Source organism: Rhincodon typus, chromosome 9 (genome assembly GCF_021869965.1).
Source record: "Rhincodon typus isolate 14 chromosome 9, sRhiTyp1.1, whole genome shotgun sequence".
Taxonomy (NCBI): domain Eukaryota; kingdom Metazoa; phylum Chordata; class Chondrichthyes; order Orectolobiformes; family Rhincodontidae; genus Rhincodon; species Rhincodon typus.
The window spans coordinates 24296239-24318559 of NC_063340.1; the positions used below are offsets into that span (position 1 = coordinate 24296239).

Genomic DNA, 22321 nt, shown 5'->3' on the forward strand with positions numbered 1-22321 from the left:
GGCAGCATCTGTGAAGGAAAAAACAGTGTTAACGTTTCGGGTCTGGTTACCCTGTTCTGAGGGAGGGTCACCAGACTTGAAACGTTAACTCTGTTTTTAACTTCACAGATGCTGCCAGACCTGCTGGGCTTTTCCAGCAACTTTGTTTTTGTTAAATGAATTGAAGTTTCTTTAAATCTGGAAGAATAAAGCAAACATTATGTAATTACAGACTAAAAGATTTAATAGCCCATAATGAGTAGCTTGATAAAACTGGTGAGCACTAACAGAACTAGACTAGCAAAGGCCAAAAGATCATTTCCCAATGTGATCTATTGAGCCTGCACCAGAAAAATACCCAAGAGATCTGCCCAAATTGGAAATAGAAAAGCCTAAGGCTGTCTTGTAATTCCAGTTTCTTTATTCTGTTTATTCCTTTTCCTTCCCTCCCCATCTTCAGTCTTCAGCACCACCTTTTCCTAATTACAATCAGTTCTGAAGAAGGGTCACTGGACCCAAAACATTGACTCTGTTTTCTGTCCACAGATGATGCCAGACCTGCTGAGGTTTTCCAGCAATTTATGTTTTTTTGTTTCTTTAAATTAAGCTTGCTTGTATAGTGATATCTCACTAAATTTACATTCTTAGCTTTTCTTGTTTTATCAATAACTTGTCACTTGGTAAATAGCCATTGCCACAAACTTTGCATTAACCCATTCCATTGAACACCAACTTGAAATTATACAGTGCCTTTAACATAACACATCATTCCAAGGTGCTTCACAGAGACATTGTTGAAATAAAATTTGTCACAAGCTACCTAAGAGATATAAGGAGATATTACAGCTGACAAAAACTTTGGTCAAAGAGGTCAACTTACAAGGATCATCAGAAAAGAGGGAAGGGGCGTGTACAACAGTACAGCAGTTTAATGGGGGAATTCCAGTATTAATGGCCTTAAAAGCTGAAAGCATTATCACCAAAGGGCAGAATGATGAAAGCTGGGGATGCACAAGAAGCCAGAATTGGAGGAATACAGAGATCTTTGGAGTTGGATGAGGTTACAGAGATGGGAGGGGATAAAGCCATGGAGCAATTTGAAACTAAGGATGCCAATTTTAAAAATAAAAGTGTTTCCAGACCAGAAGGTAAGTTAGGTCAGCAGCTAGTTAGAAAATGCAGCAGAGTTTTGGATAACCTTAAGTTTACAGAGGGCAAGGTGGGAAATCTGGGAAGTGATATATTGGAATATCCAGTCTCATGATAACAATGGCCTGTTTGAGGTTTTCAACAATTGATGAACTGAAACAAAGTGTGGACAGGCAATGTTCGGTAGGCAGAAGTAGGCAGAGGGTAGGAGATCCAAAGTTCAGCTTAGGAACATAGGAGGAAGAGTAAGTCAATTGTGCCCCTCAAGCCTGCTCTACCATTATAGATTATGGCTGATCTACTTCAAAGACGTTTTCTCACACTATCTGCACATCCCTTGATGTCATACTATCTAAAAATCTATCAATTTCTATCTTCAACTACCTCAAAGAATGAGCTTTAATAGCCCTCTAGGATAGAAAATTCCAAAGATTCTCCACCCTCTCAGTGAAGAAATTCTGTCTTATTTCAGTCCCAAGTGGTTAGCTTTATTCGAATACAGAGTCTCTTGGTTCAGGGTCACCAGAGTTTTAATTGGTCTGTTTTTAGCCTCAGAGTTACTAGGGTAAGGAATGAAATTGGTGATTGGAGAGTTTGTAGTGCGGACTATTAGTTTTGTCTACCCGATATTTAATTACAGCAAATTTGTGTCATCTAGTACTGACTGTTGGACAAGCATCGTAACAAATCAAAGGTAGTAGAGGGATTGATGGAGATAGCAGTGGCTATTGCCTGCGTAGCTGTGGAGTCTGATTTTTTTTTAAATGATGTCACTGATCGGCTGCACTTGGATGAAAAATCGGGTGAGACCCAGGAGAGATTCTTGGGAGACACTAAAAGTATTGGCACAGGAGTGGCATGAGAAGGCAGTTCCCTGGCTCCTGTTGAATAGATAGAAATAACAGATGCTGAATATACTAATTTGTCAGGTGACATTGAGAGAGAGAGAAAAACCATTCACACTTTAGTTTGATGCTCCTTCATTAGAAGTGAAAAAGCTTGAAACATGGAATGAACTTCCTGAGGAAGTGGTGGGTACAGTTACAATGTTGAAAAAACATTTAGTTAAGTACATGAATAGGAAAGATTTGGAGGGAAATGGGCCAGGAGCAGGCAGGTGGATCTAGTTTGGTTTGGGATTATGTTTATCATGGACTGGTTAAACCAAAGGATTTGTTTGTGTGTTGTATAACTCTATGATAGTCGAAGGACTATAGAAAAGTGGTTTAAGATTTGGGCCTTAGATGCAGGAAGAATGTCAGGAAAAACAGTTTATTTCCACTTGTGGCATAAGTAAGTTCATATGGCTGGGAAAGCCATTGAAGTTCAATGTTGAGTTAAACAATCTATCCAACAACTTCAGCTGATGCACAGAGTATTTTTTATGCCACTAGAATTGGATCTCTTGGGGAAAATGCTCGATATGTGCGCAAGGTTCTGTAACAGTCTAAATGGGTTAATGCTGAAGAGTACATAAAACACTGTCCGACATGATGTCACATGGACCAGGTGGGAGAACAGCTGAGGATCTTGAAGGAGCAAGAGCTAACATTGAGATGTCCCTTATGGCCTCAGTAACAATGGGCAACATTTTCTCATTTAAAGCTAAAGAATGGTGGTAAGCATGTTGGAATGCATAGTCTTTGCCATCAGCCAAATCAATGTATCTCTTGCAATCATATACTTCTTATTTTATTTATCTATGCAAATAAGATGTTGTGCAGAGCCAAAAGTTCTCTCCACTGACAAAATCTTCAGGGTTTGAAGGCTCTGTGCCATATTTAAACCCAGTTGGACCCCACTGGAAGCCAGCACCTGCCCCTCAGTCTGTAGTGATTGGGCCTAGGAATGGCTCTAAAGGTGGCCATACTGCCCTGGAGGCGCTGTTCAACAGAGTCAGTCAAGAGGAAGTTGGCCCTCTCCTGACTGACCACACTAGGAAGCCAATCCATCAGACCCACACAGCCTGAGAAGAAATTTTAATGCAGGCCAGTGATATGACTGCAATAAAATGGGATGAGCAACAATGCCAAAAGGAGGTGAATGATCTGCTGCATACTGCAAGGGTAACCATCTTCTCTGTGTGATCTCAAGCTCTAGGGCCATCACGCAGTCTAGATCTGCCACTAGCAATACATCTCATCAAGGATGCTCGATTGTAAATCTTCGATCACATACATCATGTCCACTTAAGGGCTTACACCCATCTCATCCTCTCAAACTACCAATCCTTCCTGCCCTCAATGTTTCCTACTTGCTTGGATCACTTTACCATCCTGCACAACTATGTTTGGTTACAAATTGCTCCTGCACCCATTCCATCATACCCAAGCTTTCACTGTCTCATTTCAGGGAAATCTGGCACACAACAGGGCCACGAGGTTGAAGACCAACAGGAAGTTGGCAGACATCAAGCTTCTCAGCCCCTTTGAGGAAAAAAAATTGTCAAACAACCGAGGGAAAACTAGTACTGCTGCTATGGTGACAGGGATACCGGATGACCACTTACACAGTGAGCAAAATAGTGCCCTGCAGTTCCTGGACTGGCATTTTACTCTACATCAATGGCTATCCAGGCTCACCAACTAATACCCACTTTTGTTATGTAGACACTAATGGCAGCCTGGGAATCTCCACAAGTAAGGGCCCACCACCTGAACTCCTCCTCACCGGCACCACCTCAGAAGATGAAGAGATGGAAGCCTCATGGTAAGTATTGACAAGCATTCACCTACACCCTCTACCAGCACAGAGAAATCACCTATCCCTGCCTTAGACCTCCAGGTCCAGCAAAATGCTCAGTGGCCACCAGATTTGCTCTTGGACCTGCACTAGCATCAGTAGCGATGCCAGAGGAGGACATGACACTTCAATTTCATTCCAGATGCTCCTTCTTATTGAGAAGGGAGTATAATGCCAGGGGGCCCCCACAGGGACACATACAGACATTCCAGTAGTTTGTTCTTAAGACATTCCAGAGGCGTTCTGGTCCTCCACCACCCCATTGTCTGTGACTCCTATGCCTATAAATGTTCAAGCTGAGGAGGGTGAGCCTACATTTGGACAGGAGACTCACAGCAGCCTGGGTCCTCTAGACATTAGGGAATGACTACTCAAGTATTCAAAGTCACCAGGGTGTTCCACACAGCAGGGTCCTTCCATCCCAGCAGCAGAATAGATCTGCACCTATGTGTAGCAGGCAATAAAGAAGGACAATACAGAGGGCATATCAGGGGCATGGATACGCAACCAATTTTCAAATACACTCCTTCTGTAAATATATATTCACATGCACTGTTGTAACATGTGCTGCAGTTTTCTTGTACCAAAGGACTGTTTTAAGTTCCTGTATCTGACATATGTGAAGCATCTTCAAACATCAAAAGGATGCAATACATTACAAGCTTCAAACACTGATTATTCTCTCATAGTTCACCTCTCACACTCACCTTAAGGGAGAGATAGCAATTTGTGTGATGATTCCACACATTTCACAAGAGAATGGTTTGTCCTGTTTCTGTCCCTCTCAAAGGAACGCTGCAACATTTAATTTATTGAGATCGCCAATGGCCAATCCATATGTGAATATTTACTTTTGCTCAACACTCTGAACTAAATAAGTACACAAAGAAAACAAGTAACAAGAATTGACCTTTTTTTGGAGACAAAAGTAATAAACTGCAACACCAACTAAAACAGTTGTTTTAAAGAATTTGTTCATGAGATATGGGGCATCATTGACATTTACTATCCATTCTTAATTGCAATGCAGAAGGTGAAGTAAACTACATGAAATCACTGCAGTCCATTGGTTATAGAGCCACCCACAGTGCTGTTAAGAAGGAAGTTTCAAAGTTTTGACCCAATGACAGTCAGATAATGGTAATATAGTTCCAAGTCGGGATGGTGTGTTCGGAGGGGAAATCGAAGGTGGTAGAATTCCTGTGCCTCAGCTGCCTTTGTCTGACCTGCCGTCGTAGCCACCGTATTTATATTTTAAACTTCAGGTCAATGGTAATCCCTAGGACCTTAATAGTGGGGGATTTAGCAATGGCAGTATCATTGAATGTCAAGGGGTAATAGTTAGATTCTTTCTTGTTGAAGATGGTCATTGCCTGGTACTTGTGTGGTGCATTTGTTAGTTGCCACTTATCAACCAAAACCTGAATGTTGTCTAGGTCTTGCTGTATATGGACACTGATTGCTTCAGTTATTGAACTGGTTAGAGACTTCCTACCTACAAATTCTAATGCCATTTGAGCAGTTGGCATCAAATGTTGTGTCTTACTCATTTTGAACTTAGACACTGAAGCAGTCAGTGTCCGAGTTCAAAATGGGTAAGACACGACATTGGATGCCAACTGCTGAAATGGCATTACAATTTGCAAGTTGGAAGTCTCCAATTAGTTCAATAACCCTGGAAACATCTAGTTATTGGGTTTGTCTCTGCCCTCTTGGCTTCTCTGGTCCATTGTGTTTTCTTCCTCTTGCGCCATAATATAACCCTTACCTTCCTGCTCAGAGGAATCTTGTCTCTCCTGTATTTCCTCTTCAGGAGACCATAAGAAACAGGAACAGGGGTAGGCCATTTGGCCACTCAAGCCTGCTCTGTCATTCGGTTGAATCATAGCTGATTATCCTTATTATTTTCATTGTCGTCTATGACTTCTATGTCTTCACCCTCTGCCAGCTGCTCCGTGACATCCTTGACCAAGACACCAGGGTGGCAACATACCGCATTTGGGTCAGGTCAATGGCCACAGAAATGACTGTTATTCCCCTAATTATTGATTTACCCATTACAGTTGCCCTTGTACACCTCATCTCACCAACCTGTGCAGCTTGTGGCCACAAACTTGGCTCTTGCTTCATTTCTCTTATAGAATGTCATGTAAATGATTGAGAACTTAATAAATCTAACCTGATAACATATGATCATTGGTTTTAATGCAAAATATTGAGTGCAGTTGACCTCTCAGTTGTATTCTGTAAATTTAGGAGACATGCACTTTGTAACATTGTAATTATTTGTACACTGAATTGCTCATAATTGTGCAATCCGATTTTTATTTCATAATTTTCATCTATAATTACATTAGGAGTTACAGGGGTCAGTTAGCTTCATTGGCTGAACAGCTGGTTTGCTATGCAGAATGATGCCAACAGTGTGGGTTCAATTCCCATACCAGCTGAAGTTACAATGAAGAACTTTCAATCTCTCCCTTTGCCTGAGGTGTGGTCACCCTCAAGTAAAACCACCACCAGATGTCTCTCTTACTTTATTTTGTTTTACTTTACTTTATTACAATTACTTGGTTTAGTTGTATCATTATCACAATTCGGAGCCTGTTGCCAGAATGACCTTTCAAAAAAGCAATTATTTAATATAAACCAAAAGAAATGCGGATGCTGTAAATCAGGAACAAAAACAAAGATTATTTAGTATATCCTTCCTTTGATTTGGTGCCCAAACTGAACACAGTACTCCAGATGGAGTGTCACTAAGGCTCTGCACAACCCAGAAAATGGTCCTCACCTTTGCATTCCAATGCCTTGAGACAGAAATCAATATTCCACAAGTTTTTTGATCACTTTTTGTAGTACTGCACTTTAAGAATGTATAGCTCCTCTATAGTTTCTGGTCTCTCACCATTAAGTAACAAACAATTAAATCTTTTATTGATACAAAACAAGTGACCACATTTCTCTAATACTAAACATCACCTGCCACCATTATATCCCTTCCAAAGTTTCTGCTACCAGTAGTAAAACACACAGTACCTTCCAAGCCCATCTTCAAATTTTGACATCAACTTTCTATTCTTTCATCTAAATCATTTAGTATAAATGACAAAAAGCTGAGGCTCCATTCTCTTCCCCTTAGGCAGTCCTTCAGGAGCAAGGAAGACTTTTATTCTACTCCAGTGTTCTGGGTCATGAGATGAGTAAACAGTCTATTGCTGGATCCGCACACCCTACCACTGATGGGACAGGTGATGTTTGAAGAGACAATTGAAAAGGATGTTCAAATTTTCAGCTGCTGTATCTGCGGTTTATGCTTGTTCTCTACTTGGGACTACCAGGAAGCTCAAGATGGTTGCATCTTCATGGATGCTTCTCCCACATATTTGGGCAACCTTGGGAAAGGTATTCCCACAAGTTAGAGGGGATGTTGCATTTTTTTTTATAAGGAAGACTTAAGGACGTCCTTGACATATTTCCTCTGACCTCCTGGTAAGCACTTGTTGTGACAAAGCTCAGAGTAGCGAACTTCTTTTGGGAATTCAAACACCTGGCACTGGCTCACAACCCTGAGAACGTTACTCGTCACATACCGCCAATGAGAATATGTTTTCTACATCTCTTTACTGCCCTGCTTCCCAAAAAAAAATTAACATGTCACAATGTTACCTCTAATTTATGCACTTTTATATTTGTTAAGAATCCTGTGTCAACCTTATGAAATGCCTCTCAAAGACCATATAGACATTCAGAAATGCTCCACTATTCACCATGCTAGCGATCTTCTCAAAAAGTTCAACTGTTGTGAGTGAGACAGCGTGCAGATATGAGGCTTCTGACAGAGGCAGGGTTGTACAACCAAACCACTCAGGTATGGAAAGATGGCAAGTTAAATTATTGACAAATTTTGTCATGTTCCCTTTAAATAGTGTGTTTGTGAGATAGATAATTTATGTGATGGAGGGTTAATGTATCATTAACATAGTTACTGGAACAATTTGGAGGAGGAAGTAAGTAGAAGAATTGGTCTTTTTCTTGAGGATGGGAATTCTTACAGAAATTGACTGAAGAGTTTTCTTTTCAGCGGATTGAAATCTGGCCTCTTTATCCATTTAGACATATTGAAACTTTTGAAAATTAGAATTAGGTGCAGGGATATAGATGTGAAAGTAATGATAAAAGCACAGCATTAAATTAGTTGACTGCATTACATTAAATATAAAATTCTCACCTAAAACCAGAAGAGGCAACCCCTTCCAGATTCCTGACAGTCGGTATACAATGAATGGGGCAGCAATCCCTCCAATGTCACACAGTGACGAGCACACTGAAACACCAAGGTTCCTGTTTTTAAAAAAATGTTGTTTACTGGCACAGAAATTAGATTCCCATTTCACAAACACTAAGTATTTCCAACAAATCAGATTTTGCTATTACAATATAGTTCAAGAAAATGGATCCCTTACACAGATAATCCAGAAGATTAAGATGTATGGGACACATGGTGGCTGCAAGGATTCACAATTGGCTTGCCCATAGAAGGCAGAGTGTAGTGGTTCAAGGATGATTTTCTGGCTGGGGGCCTGTGATTAGTGGTGTTCCAGAGGGATCCATACTGGGACTGCTGCAAATTGTGATATGTATAGGTGACTTGGATGAAAATGTAGATGGGTGGGTTAGTAAGCTTAAAGACAATACAAAGATCAGTGGAGCTATGGATAGTGTTGAAGATTGTCAAAGGATACAGCAGGATATAAATTAGTTGTAGGTACATGTGGAGAAATGGCAGATGGAGTTTAATCTGGGTAAGTGTGTGGTGTTGCACTGTGGGAGATCAAATATTAAGGAAAAGTATACAGTTAATGGCAGGACCTGAACAGCACTGATGTACAGAGGGATCTTGGGGTTCAAGTCCATAGCGCCCTGAAAGTAGCTACACAAACAGATAGGGTGCTAAAGAAGGCATATGGCATGCTTGCCTTTATTGGTCAGGGAATTGAGTACACAAGTCAGGACGTCATGTTGTAGGCGTATAAGGTTAAGCCACACAGAGTATTGCGTTCAATTCTGGTCGCTACATTACAGGAAGAATGTGGAGGCTTTGGAGAGGATGCAGAAGAGGTTTACCAGGATCCTACCTGGATTAGAGGGTATGAGCTATAAGGAGAAGCTAGTAAAACCCAGTTTGTTTTCTCTGGAGCAGTGAAGGCTGAGGGGAGATTTGATAGAAGGCTATAAAATTATGAGATGCATAGATAGTATTGTCAGAATCTTTATTCCAGAGTTGAAATGTCTAATACTAGGGGGCATGCATTTATGGTGAGAGGGGTAAAGTTCAAAGGAGATGTGAGAAGCAAGTTATTTTACACTGAGTATGGTAGGAGTTTGGAACACTGTCAAATGTGGTGATGGAGGCAGATATGATGGGGTTGTTTAAGGGACTTTTAGATAAGCACACGAATATGCAAGGAATGAGGGATATAAACCATAGACGGGCAGAAGTGATTAGTTTAATTTGGCGTCATGTTCGGCACTACATCATGGGCAAAAGGGCCTGTTTCTGTGCTGTACAGTTCTATGTCGATGCTCAGTGTAGTCAATAACTGAATTAGAGCTATATTTGTATTCAGAATCATTGATGAACTTCTGTTAATGTAGAGAACACCTATTCAGTACACACCTTATAAATGTTGGGTATAGTTCAGTATTTACAAATATCACCATTTCGATGCACATAGTGATTCCTAATTTACCCACAAATGCTATTGCGGTTGCCAACCAACTAATATCTGAAATAGAAAATTAAAATATAAGTGCAATTTAGCAATATTGTATTTTCAGAAACAGAATCAAGTAATCATTTGTAACTAGTTATGGTTGTTGAGAGATTTAAATGAACTAATTGCATTTCTACAAGATGTTACAATTATTCTTTGGGTCAAACTACACAGGTACTAGTTCCAGGCAGGTAATGTGCCCTGTGTGATTGCAGTGAGTACAAGTTGGTGCAGTTACTAACCGGAGTAATGAAAGAACCATCTCCGTGTTTGTTTGGAAAAACACAAAGTAGAGCTCAATTGACAGGTGAACAGCTTTTAACAGGCCATGAGTAGCACGTCAATTATTTTGTGACACCAAAAGGATTGGTTACTGACTTCAAAAAGGGCCCTGCGTTTTCTAAACAGTAGAGTAATCATGACAACACAACAGTCCATTTTTGCAGTTGCATAACAAGAATTAATCATGGAGGAAATGTGTGTCTGATGACCTTCTATCTTGATGTTCTGAGTTATAATGCATTGGTGCATCTTTGCACTTTACTAAAACCAAGTAAATTTCATATTGATGTCAGTTTCTTCACCAGAATATGACCAGAGATGAGTACCTTCGGCCACGTGGAGAAATCGGAGAAGTTAGAATAATTCTGCTCTGAGTAGAGCACTTTAGTGTGAGATTTCATAGAAGTGTTTGAAATTGTGAAAACTATTAATATAGTGAATGAATGGGAAAGATCTGCTTCTATCAGAAGGGCAGTCAGTAGCCAGGGACACAGTAGCTAAGATAATTGAGAAAACCATGAGGGAAGAGAATAGGAGTTTTTTTTTAAATAGTGAGTTTTTAGGATTGTAAGGTTAAAGAAATAGGAGCAGGAGGGAGACATTTGGCCATCAAGCCTACTCTGCCATGTGATAACATTATGGTTGATCTGATTGTGACTTTAACTCAACATTTTTGCCTGTCCGCCAAACAAGACTCAATCTATCATTAAAATCTGTCTAACATACGCTTGAATTTATTCAATGATCTGAAATGCACTGACTGAAAAAGGTGGTAGAAGCAGATTCAATTGCCACATTCAAAAGGAAATTGGATAAATATTTGAAAATAAAAGAAGTACAGACGATGAAAAATCAGAGTAATAGGACAAATGAGAAGCTTTTATGGAGGTCTGGAACAGAGATTATGGGTTCAATTCCTTTGTTCTGTGCTGTAACATTTTATCCCATTGACATGACAGACACAGAATCAAGTTCATTAGTCTGGGACTGGATAAGAATCCCAGTTCTAACCATAATACTTACTTTCAGGTATGAATGCAGCTATTAGACAAGTGCCCCCCGACAACAGACCACCTGCTGCAAACGGAAGACGCCGTCCAATCCGCTCAATGGTTAAAAGGATGAGAATTGCTGCCGGGATTTCTACTGCTCCCGAAATGAAGAAGTCAAGGTAAATATTTCCTCCCAGGGTTCCCAAACGCATGATGAGACCTTGGTACACCAATGTAATAGCGAACCTGTAATGAAGTTGCGTACAAGTTAGTTCAGTGGCAACTTAACAGAATCAAGACCATTCTAGAAGACTGTGTGCCATTGTTAAGATAGCAGCCTATATGTCATTGCTAAGATCATTATGTCACAGTAAGAAAAACATTTTGGTATCATGATGAATGAAAATATGAACATTTCCTTCCTACTGCACGTGTGTTCAGGCAACCAAGTTGGAGAAACCTCAACTGGAATCATCCATATTCAGGCTGGAATTTACCCAGCAGGTCCTGATGGAAATCATCAGCAGGTAAAGGACAATCAAACAAGTGCCCTGTTTATAAGGTTGTTATGTGTAATCCTGCAATTCTTAGAACTAGGCACTTAGGCAGTGATTTTGTAAATGCGGATTACACTGTTCATATAGGTGAAAACTGCATAGGGAGAAATAATTTAATTGAATATCTGCATTTAATCATTCTATGTCAGAGTGAAACACAAGAATGAGATGATTAGAAATTGAATTTCAAAAGAATATACAAAATCAAAAATGTAGACATTTTGCCATCCTTTCTTCATTTGTTGACCTAGAATCACTGTGGAATATCATGATAAGAGAATGAATGAGAACAGCCAATGAATGCTTCAAGCTATCCTTAACAACAGGTTCACAGAGCACAATACCTGCAGAGAACATGTCCATTCAATAAGGTTGAATGAAGGACTGCCAATTCTTTGACATTGCTATCTTAAAGATGAACTTAAAGCTAACTTCAAGATAATCACATAATATAGTCCACAGTCTTGACAAAAACGGTCATGACAAAATGCAGGAAAAGATTATCTGGTCCATCGAATGTGAACCATTTGGACATGGTATTAACATCTACATCTACATCAACATCTGTGAATCATCTGGACATTTTTGGACTAACGTGAATCATCCATTTACCTCCCCACTATTACAATCTGTGAAAGAAGACAAACCTTTCTGTTGTGGAGACAGAAAGGACAGCAGATGCTGGGAGCTGGAAAAGCACAGCAGGTCAGACAGCAGCTGAGCAGCAGGTAAGTCAATGTTTTAGGTCAGAACCCTTCTTCAGGACTGGGGAGGGAGAGGGAAACTCACAAATAAATAGAGGGGGCATGGGGCTGCTGGGAGGGAAGGTGAGATGGACATAGATGGATGCAGGTAGGGGATTATTGTGGTTGGCCAGTGGAAAGGGTGGAACAGATAGGTGAGTCAGAAGATGGACAGGTGGAGGGAGGAGAAGTTTCAAAACTGGTGAAGTCAGTATTCAGGCCATTGGGCTGTAAGCTCCCAAGTGAAATATCAGGTGTTGTTCCTCCAGTTTGTGTTTGGCCTCACTCTGAGAGTGGATGAGGCCAAGAATGGACATGTCACCAGGAGAGTGGGAGGGGCAAGTTAAAGTGAATAGCAACAAGAAGGTCGGGCTGGTTGGCGCGTGCAGAGCAGAGATGCTCCGTGAACCGATCCCCAAGTCTGCGTTTGGTCTCCCAGATATAAAGGAGACCACATCAGAAGCAACGGATACAGTAGATGAGGTTAGATGAAGTGCAGGTGAATCTCTGCCAGATTTAGAAGGATTGTTTGGGGTCTTGGACGGAGGTGAGAGGGGAGGTGGAAGGGCAGTGTTGCACCTCCTGTGGCTGCAGGGAAGGGTACCGGGTTTGGAAGAGGGGTTGGTGGGGATTGTGGAGCTGACGAGGGAGTTGCGGAATGAATCGTCTCTGCTGAAAGCAGACAGGGTGGGGAGGGATACATCTTTTGATGGTGGGGTCTGATTGTACGTGGCAGAAATGTCAGAGGAGGATGCGTTGTATTCGGAGGTTTGTGGAGGTGGTACGTGAGGACTAAGAGGACTCTATCCTTATTGTTGTTGGAGGGAGAGTGTCTGAGAGCAGAAACGCAGGAAACGGAGGAGTTGCATTCGAGGGCATCCTTAATAACAGAGATGGGGAAACTACGGTCCCTGAAGTTGGAGGATATCTGGGAAGTCCTAGAATAGAACCCTGGAGCAATCTTGTGATGATATCACAAAATTGCACCACAACAGGCATTAAAAAGCACAATCAGGGCGGAGTTAGTTGGTTAGGTCAAAGATAGAAGATAGATTGTGTTCAATGAATAGTCTCTTAACACTGTAAAGATAAGATTAGAGTCTGGTAAATCTCAGATCACCATGAATAATTGTGTTTAGTATTAACATGCAATAAGCAAAGAAGACTAAGCCTGAAGACAGTTCTTGTCATCTCCTCCACCAGTGTGTCTTGAACCTAACTCTTGGTGGGCAGAAAACTGCGCAATGAAAGATGATGGCAGCAGTGGAATCCACTGCTTTGCAAATCGTGACATTAGTGAAGAACAAGAAACAGACTAAAAATCAATAAAGAATCAAAGAACTAAAAGAAATTACTTCTCCAAAAAAAAAACCATTGGTACACTTTAAGACCAGTGAGAAACCAGAAGAACTATTGAGCTGAATAGCTGCGGCGAATGAAACAGAAACCTCCAGAAGAGAAGCCACTGAAGTCACCAATTTTTAAAAGCTAGTAGTAGGAGAAACAAACTTAAGGGAAAATAAAAATCAATGAGAACAGTAAAACCCACTAGCAGCCAAGATGATAGATTCAGATCAAGCACCTATTAAAGGAGACTAATTACTGGACTTGCAAAGCAGATTCAATCGCAGAGGGAAAAAAGCCCTGAAAAACTAAGCTGAGAGGAAGAATTAAGATATCTGTCAGTGTTTAGCAGCTTTATATTGTTTACTCGATGGCAGATTTGTCAATGAGCAAGTTAAGAAAATTATTCAAAGAGAGATTGAATAGACATTGATTAAAAATAATTCATAAATAAGTACAATTTCTTGGAATCAGATGTTTCAGAGACCTAGAGATTTATTAGTTAAATCCTTACTATTTTGACAGTTTGGGTGAGTAGCACAATTATTATTCAGCAGTTAAGAAGTGTTGTTAAGTTTAATTGTTAAAAAGTGGCATTGGAGACAAAGAGAGGGAGTGCGGTTCTGATCACATACCAAAGCCAATGTGAAAGTATCTTAGATGTGAAAAAAATCAGTGCAAACATTGTCAATGACAGCCGTCATTTATACTGTCAAAAATTTTTCATTGAATCTTATTGATTGAAGCTATTTTCTTGAGAAAGTTCCTATCCACAGATATTTTTGAAAATCCTTCAGCCATTTTGGAAAGAAATATTTTATTCATCTCTGTGAAGACACCATAGTGGAAAGGAAAGGCAAACTTTACATTGAAGGAGCATTTAGAACAACAGAATCTTCAAAAGCTTTCCCTTTTAATATGATAACAACAAGCATCTTCATAACAAAGATTCAACAACTTTCAACAACTGAAAATACAAGATAATAAATGAGTGTCATACAAAGAGACCAAAATCCTACCAATCATTAACCAAATAAAGAACAAATAAGCCACTGGCAAAATCATGCTTCAGTAGTAGAAACCAGCTCTCAGAAAAATTTGTAGATAATTTCATTAAGGATGTAAGTACTATCTGAATCATTAAAATATAGAAACTTACAATGAGAGATCAATTGCAACAGAATTCTAATTGGTCTTTTAGAATAAGCAGTATTTGAAATTTTTTAAACAAGAGAGGATCGATTTCTAGAATGAACAATCCAAATAGAATTGAATACAGAGTTTAGGAAATTGTTCAATAGGCATTATACAGCAAAGGTTCCATTTAATGCTGAACATTAACTACATAAATCACAATAGAGTATTTAACCAGAGGACACAGAAGTCTCATCCCAAATCTTACTATATTTGACATATTCAATGCAAGATCCAAAATAATGCTACAGTATCTTATGACAGATGTGGCTCCAAAACCCCACATCAGCAATTAAGGTTTTTGCAAAGTTCTGTAGCTCAGGTTGTGGGGGAGGTTGTTGACTTGCTTGCCGAGCTGGCTCTTTTTTCGTTCAGACGTTTCGTCACCATGCTAGGTGACATCATCAGTAAGGCCTCAGATGAAGTGATGTTGTTCTACGCAAGATTGTCCAGACTTAGTTCAACAATGTATTCATTGTTGAAAAAGAGGTCACTTCTCAAAAGATGTGATATATCCTCAAGAAGTAACAATGAACAGCCAATATCATTCTTCTGTCAGAGAAATAACACCATCACCCAACCCTGAAGCTATTGATGAAGAAGAAAATACAGTATCTTCCCCATATATTCCTGCAGTTATGTCCACACAAGACCCTTCAGCAATTCCTACTTCAGGGGGTCTGGTCAGGATGCCAGATGAGCTAAATTGCAAGCAGCAGTGTAGGCATAAGGCCACACAACAAAGGACTTCCGACTGTAATATCCACAAAAGTACATCTGCCACTGAGCTCCTTATGTAACTGGAGATCTTCTTGACTCTTAGGAAAACAGAGTTCCCTATTTGAAGGCTTGGGGTGAATCCAAACTTGCTTCACTTTAAGTTCAATATCAGTGACTCTGTGTAAGGACGTACCTTTTCAATTTTTTTATTTACACCTCCTAGTTCATCCAACCCTTCCTAGTTGAAATCAACACGTGTCCAAAAACATCCATTTCTATAATGGCATGTATTTGTATGTCAGGTGAGGGCACTATTGGTTGTTGCCGTGGGATCTCCAAAGATGAGTAACTGTCAGGATTTGCCATCTAGTATAAGATATTGTACTAGAAGCTAGTCATATTGATGAACCACATGCCAAAACATCAGCATCTGAGGAATGGGAAAGTTGAAAGTGGAAACCAGAGGTGATGGAAAGTTCAAAGAATAACTAGAGTTGGATGGTCAGATATTCTTGATTTGATTTGTTGTAGTCATGTGTACCCAAGTACAGTGAAAAGCTTTGTTTATGAGCAATACAGGCAGATCATAGTAAGCAAGGACATACGGATCATAGGGTGCTTAGGCAGCATGAGGCATACAGCTTACACTGCACAGGAGGTGCAGGAAGCAAGAGCACGTTAACAAGATCAATGTTATTTGAAGTTAGAGTGTCCATTCATCAGTCTAAAACATCAGGGAAGAAGCTGTTCTTGAATTCGTGTATTCAAAATTCTGTATCTTCTGCCTGACAGAAGAGGTTGTAGGAGAGCATTACTGGGGTGGGAGGGGTCTTTGATGTTGGCAATCTTTCCACAGCAGCAAGAGTTGGAAATGGAATTCCATGGATGGAAGTTTGGCTGCCATAATGGTCTGGACTGTGCACACAATTTTCTGTAGTTTCTTATGGTCCTGGGCAGAGCAGTTGTCATACCAGGCCGTTATGCACCCAGATAGTATGCTTTCTATTGTAGATCTGTAGAAGCTAGTGAAGATCCTTATGGAATTTATGCAATTAAGTTGAATATTGTAGGAAACATGAAACCTTACAGCATGACAGGAGGCCATTTAACCCATCACGTTGATGCCAGATCTCTGAAAGAGCTACTATATGGTCCCAATTTCCTGGATTTTCCCTACAGCCCTGAAAACTTTACCCATTAGATAAGTTAATTCATTCTACTTCCCCCAATGCATTCTAGGGCATCATAACTTGCTGAGTAAAGAAATCTTCATTTCCACCATTCTTGGCCTTGATTTTTTTTTACTGGTTATGTTAAATCTATCCTATAGATCTTCCCTGATACCTCTGCTGTTAGGGACAATTTATTCCTATCTATTCTAACAAAACACCTATTATAGAAAAAAATGTTTTTATATCTACATTGAAATTTGGCATGCAGGTGTAGCAGGTGGTGAGGAAAGTTAATGGCGTGCTGGCCTTTATAGCGAGAGGATTTGAGTATCAGAGTAAGGATATCTTGCTGCAGTTATACAGGCCGCACCTTGAGTATTGTGTGCAGTTTTGGTCTCCTTGTCTAAGGAAGGACATTCTTGCTACTGAGGGAGTCCAGCAAAGAACTGATTCCCGGCATGACAGGACTGACACATGAGTAAAGACTGGATCGACTGGACTTGTACTTGCTGGAATTTTGAAGAATGAAGTGGAATCTCATAGAAACATATAAAATGCTAATGGGACTTGACAGGCTAGATGCAGGAAGAATGTTTCTGACAGTGGGGAAGTCTAGAACTAGGGGTCACAGCCTAATAATAAGGGTAAGCTATTCAGGTCTGAGATGAGGAAGAATTTCTTCACTCGGAGTTGTGAACCTGTGGAATTCTTTCCCACAGGAAGCTGTTGGGGCCAGATGATTAGACATATTCAAGATGGAGCTGGACATGGCCCTTGCGGCTAAAGGGATCAAGGAGTATGGAGAGAAAGCGGGAATGAAATGCTGCAATTGTATAATCGGCCATGATCTCATTGAATGGTGGTGCAGACTTGAAGGGCCAAATGGCCTACTCTTGCATTTATTTTCTATGTTGCTAAGTTTCTATGTTTCTAAATTTGAGCAATTCAAAGGTCCACCTTAAATCAGTTGTGAAACTTCAATGATGAGTATAATGTATCTAGGTGTGGAGAGAAATGCTAAATGAACATGATAGGTTTTCTTTTAAAATCAAACATTTTCACATTCTTAATATTGGTTCTTCATTCTTCAAATACATTGCATGTATTTTATAGAGCAGTTTATTTTCTCCAGGAGTGTCCTAAAATCAAATATTTATAGAAATAAAATCTCACCAGTTAAACATCAAGATAAAGGTGTGTTTCCTCATCTGAGGAGTCCGTACCAGCTCGACAAAGGAAGGACGATCTAAGTCCTCACTGCATTCTTCAACTATCTGTGGAAGAAGAAAGTCATGCCTCAATCTACAAATCTTCAATTAACAAAAGTGCCAACCAATAGAAAACAATGTGCCTAGGGCTGTTCTGACTGTTACCAGACTATAATACTGACCAATTACTGACCAAGAAGACAATGCGATATATTGTATTATAGCTCTCTTCACAAGCACTCTATATTTACTAATACCACGTTCTCATTCATTTATAAGTCTTTTACTAACTACTCACCAGTGCACTATGTTTACTGTACCACGTTTCATTCATTCATTCATAAAACCGGTGATTTTGTAGTACATTTTACTATTACAAGAGAGACTAAATTAAAACATCCCTTCCAACCTATTACTGCTTCTTTACACCTTTCAATTCTTATCGACTCCATGCTGCAAACAGTATTTAGATCTGTTTCTATATCAAAGGCTACCCCTGAATAAGTGCTAATATTATAACCTATTCAGAACAATGCCATTCCTGCCATCGTGTCTCCTGACTCACCCGAAACTATGGAAAGATTACAATATTAATCAGCCCCTTAGCAACCATCTCCCGGGACTTGAATAGGTTGCGGAACATCAAACAAGTTTCCTCCACTAGCACATATCTGTTAAATACGTATTAAATAGGGCCGCTATCCCCCTTTTAAGAAAGTTTCTATCAAAACAGTGCTTCTGTGAAACCGCATGAATGAATGAGTGAAGGACTGTCAAACTGCTAATAGTAAATAAAATCTCATGACCCAGCTGTAGTAATCAGTTTACTATCCTCTATATTTTTATTAAGTACATGCATAATTTATAACTTACTTAGATCATATAGGTCTAGTATTTTTAGTAACATTTACTAACTTAGAAGATAAAAGGACCAACACCTCCTAATTATGCAAGCAGACTGGAAAGACACTCCATTCCCATCAGAAGTAACAGCCAGCATTTAAATGTGCAAACTTTTGTGTACAATAGATACAACTATGTAACACTATAGTGCTAGAATTTTAATGTATCTAAGTATTGCATATACAGAGGCTACTGTAAAACTGTACTTGGGATTCCATCGCCGCCTCGAGTGCTACTGTGGATGTTAAGTAAAGAGGCTATTTTCACTGCTCACCAATTTCAATCATTATTTGAACATGATCCCACAACAAAGTGCATTGATTAGTCATTATAACACAAATTTTGAAAAGAGTTGATGTTATCTCTAAAAGAATTTGAAAAACCTGCCCTTTAACAATCTCAAATCAATTAGTCAGCAAAGTGCTGAAGATTCACTGTATCATACTTTAAAGAAATCTTGATTCCATCAACGAAAGGAAAAGTGATTTCATTGAAAGGGTGATTAGGATCTGGAACTCACTGCCTAAAATGATTGGTAGAGGCAGAAATTTGCCACATGTAAAATTACTTGGATATGCACTCACATTGGTACAAGCTACATGGTTATGGACCAACAGCTGGAAAGTGTGATTGGAATGGATAGCTCTTTTACAGACGGCACAGAAATAACGGGCCAAATCACTTCCTTTGTGTCATAGATTTTTGATGTATGCCTGAAGAATAGTGATGTTTCTCTGTAATTATCCATTGCTGCAGTGGTGTATCATTCAAAGTACTGATGAAATTGTCAATCTTACAAGAAATGCTGTTCTTAAAAAAAAGAGGATTGGTGAGCATTAATGCCACGGTCTTCTCAGTGGTGTTATCTTGCTCTCACATCTTGACATGAGTTAGGTCACTTACCTGGCATCTCATGTGAAGTTTCTGTTACCTGATGTGTATCTGGTAAATGTTTAGACTTAACCCTGCCAACAATCTAATTATCAATGAGTGACCATCATCCCTTGGGATCAGTGAGAAAATGGTTTTTATTAGGGTTGAGGAACCTCAATGATAACGTGTCTTTTGGAGGTCATTCCAAGCCACGTGAAACCTTTCATGATGTGCTCTGTAAATCAAAAGCTGAATCAGACTGGTTCAAGAAGACTTGATTAGACAGTCAAATTAGCAGTCTGATTACAAAACCTGGAAACTGTAATTATTCCTTTTAGGCTCCAAGTCACTGCTATAACCAGAAGGATGGTACTGGTTGGACTAAGGTGGAGAAGCCCATCAGTTCTTCAGTGAGTGGCTTTAGCTATTTGAAGTCTAGCATTTTCTCAATGTACCACTGGGGGGTCCTTAATGTTTGCATGTTGCAAATCCACATCCAAGCTGTCTGAACTGATGGAAAAAAAAATGAGTATCCCTACAAAGAATGTGGAGTTCATATCAGATACTATGTATACTCAAAGGATTTTATATTCGCTGAAGATACATTTCCCCAGCCATACACTCAGGTAAACAAATCTTTGAAAAGTCTATTTCATGTTTAACAATTTGTGGCAAGATATTCATAATAATCACCTCAATTTTGTTTGAAAAACTTTTCCCATTTCTTTTTGCCATTTGCTGTATAACATTCAGGGCTTCAGTATTCTTCTTTTGAGACAGCATCCACCTGGGAGACTCTGGGATCAACCTGCAAATAGAATGCATCTAGTTTATTGTTAAGCCTGAAACACTTTAGCTCTTGACTCAGATAATGGTAATCTTTACAGATGTTACCAGTAGTAGGTCAGGAAGAAAAAGTTTGGAATGGTGGTTGCCAGTTGCAGATTTCTCCAGTCTGGTATAAAATAAGCCACAGCTGAAAGTAGCATCATCCCAGAACTGTAACACACTTGATATAAAACACCCACTGTTCTTCTGTACTGTAGTCCAACAAGTTCTGTAACTGAAACAAAATATTAGCTAACAAATCAATGATATGTCAATGCTTTGTGGTAAAAGAGAATGCACCAAAGATTCAATATTCTATTACCTGCACTAAGGAACCAAATGAAGCTGATTCCACTGTACTACAAAATAAAGCTTCAGTAAGTTAGAAAACCAGACCAAACCTGTCATCTTGAATTATTTTACCAACCTAGGTATTAATTTGTGGAGCTATCTAGATAGGAACATGGGCCAGAAACACAACCTCACTTTTATCACAAAGAGCATGAATGGAACATCTGATTATTTCTCTGATGTTATTTAGCATGCTGTAACAAACAAGTTTTGCTCAAGAACCATTACACTCTACAGCCCAAACTCAGGCACACAGTCTTCTGATACTTAGATGGCATTTTGATTCCAGACACAGGAAACTATTGTGTGTTGGCAATTGCCATTACATTTCCAGAACGTTAGTTTCATATTAACATAACTTTATCATTTTAAAAAAATCTGGAGTGACAATTAGCTCATGGGCAGGAAACGTTACTGAGGATATGGGGTTCTTTTTCAGATCGGCAACCCATGACCAGTGGTTCCATAGGGATCCAGCTGGGACCACAACTGTTTACAATGTATATTAATGACTTGGATGAAAGAAGTGAATGTACTGCTAGCAAATTTGCAGATGACACAAAAATAGGTGGAAAGGCAGTACTACTAGTTTATGGAGAGATACTAGTAAGTCAAGTAAGTGTGCAAAAAGTTGCTAAATGGAGTATAATGTGGTAAAGTACAAAGTTGTTCAATTTCGAAGAGAGGACAAAAGAACGGAATATTATTTAAGTTGAGAAAAATGCAGAAAGCTGGAATACGAAGGGACTTGGGTGCACTTGTGCACAAAACACAAAGCTAGTCTACAGGTGCAGCAGGTAATCAGGCAGGCTAATGGAATATTGGCCTTTATTTCAAGGGGGTTGGAGTGTAAGAATAAGAAAGTCTTATTGCCACTATCCAGAGTGCCGGTGAGACCACATCTGAAGTGCTGGGAGCAGTTTTGGCTCTCTTCTTTAAAATTGATATCATTTCATTGGAAGCAGTTCAGAGAAGTTTCACTAGAATGATCCCTAGTATGGTGGGGTTCTCTTACGGAGCAAAAGGCTAAACAGATTGGAACTCTACCCACTAGAGTTTCGAAGAATGAGAGGTGATTTCATTGAACCATGTAGGATTCTTATGGGGTTTGACAGGATAATTGCCGAGAGGATGTTTCACCTCATTGGAGAGTCTAGGACCAGAGGGCATTGTCTCAGAATAAAGGGGCACCAATTTAAGATTGAGGTGAGGAGGAATTTCTTCTCTCAGAAAGTTGCGAGTCTTTGGAACTGCCAAGAGAGCTGTGGGGGCAGAGTCCGTGTGTATATTTAAGGTCGAGATAGATAGATTCTCGATCAGTAGAACAATGAAGGGTTACAAGGAAAGTGTACATGAGGATTACTGGATCAGCCATGATCCTATTGAATAGCCAAATGACTACTCCCATTCCAATTTCTTACGAACTTATGCTCTTATATAACTAGAGCTAATCAAATTCCCTCCTACTGTTACAATTTCATAAGTGGTATTACTGAAGAGGACTTTG

General features: G+C 39.6%; 1 protein-coding gene across 2 annotated transcripts in view; it reads right to left on the minus strand.

Annotated features, from left to right (window-relative positions):
• The window catches only part of LOC109915060 (solute carrier family 22 member 2-like), a 50137-nt gene that overhangs the window by 9169 nt on the left and 18647 nt on the right, over positions 1–22321 (minus strand). For both annotated transcript variants that reach the window (XM_048601048.1, XM_020514670.2), the window contains exons 4-9: positions 20530–20698; positions 20329–20443; positions 17825–17925; positions 10953–11167; positions 9551–9659; positions 8102–8214 (exon numbers count right to left, since the gene is read on the minus strand). In XM_048601048.1, coding sequence (XP_048457005.1) covers positions 8102–8214; positions 9551–9659; positions 10953–11167; positions 17825–17925; positions 20329–20443; positions 20530–20698 — 822 coding nt within the window. The remainder of the gene's footprint in view (positions 1–8101; positions 8215–9550; positions 9660–10952; positions 11168–17824; positions 17926–20328; positions 20444–20529; positions 20699–22321) is intronic.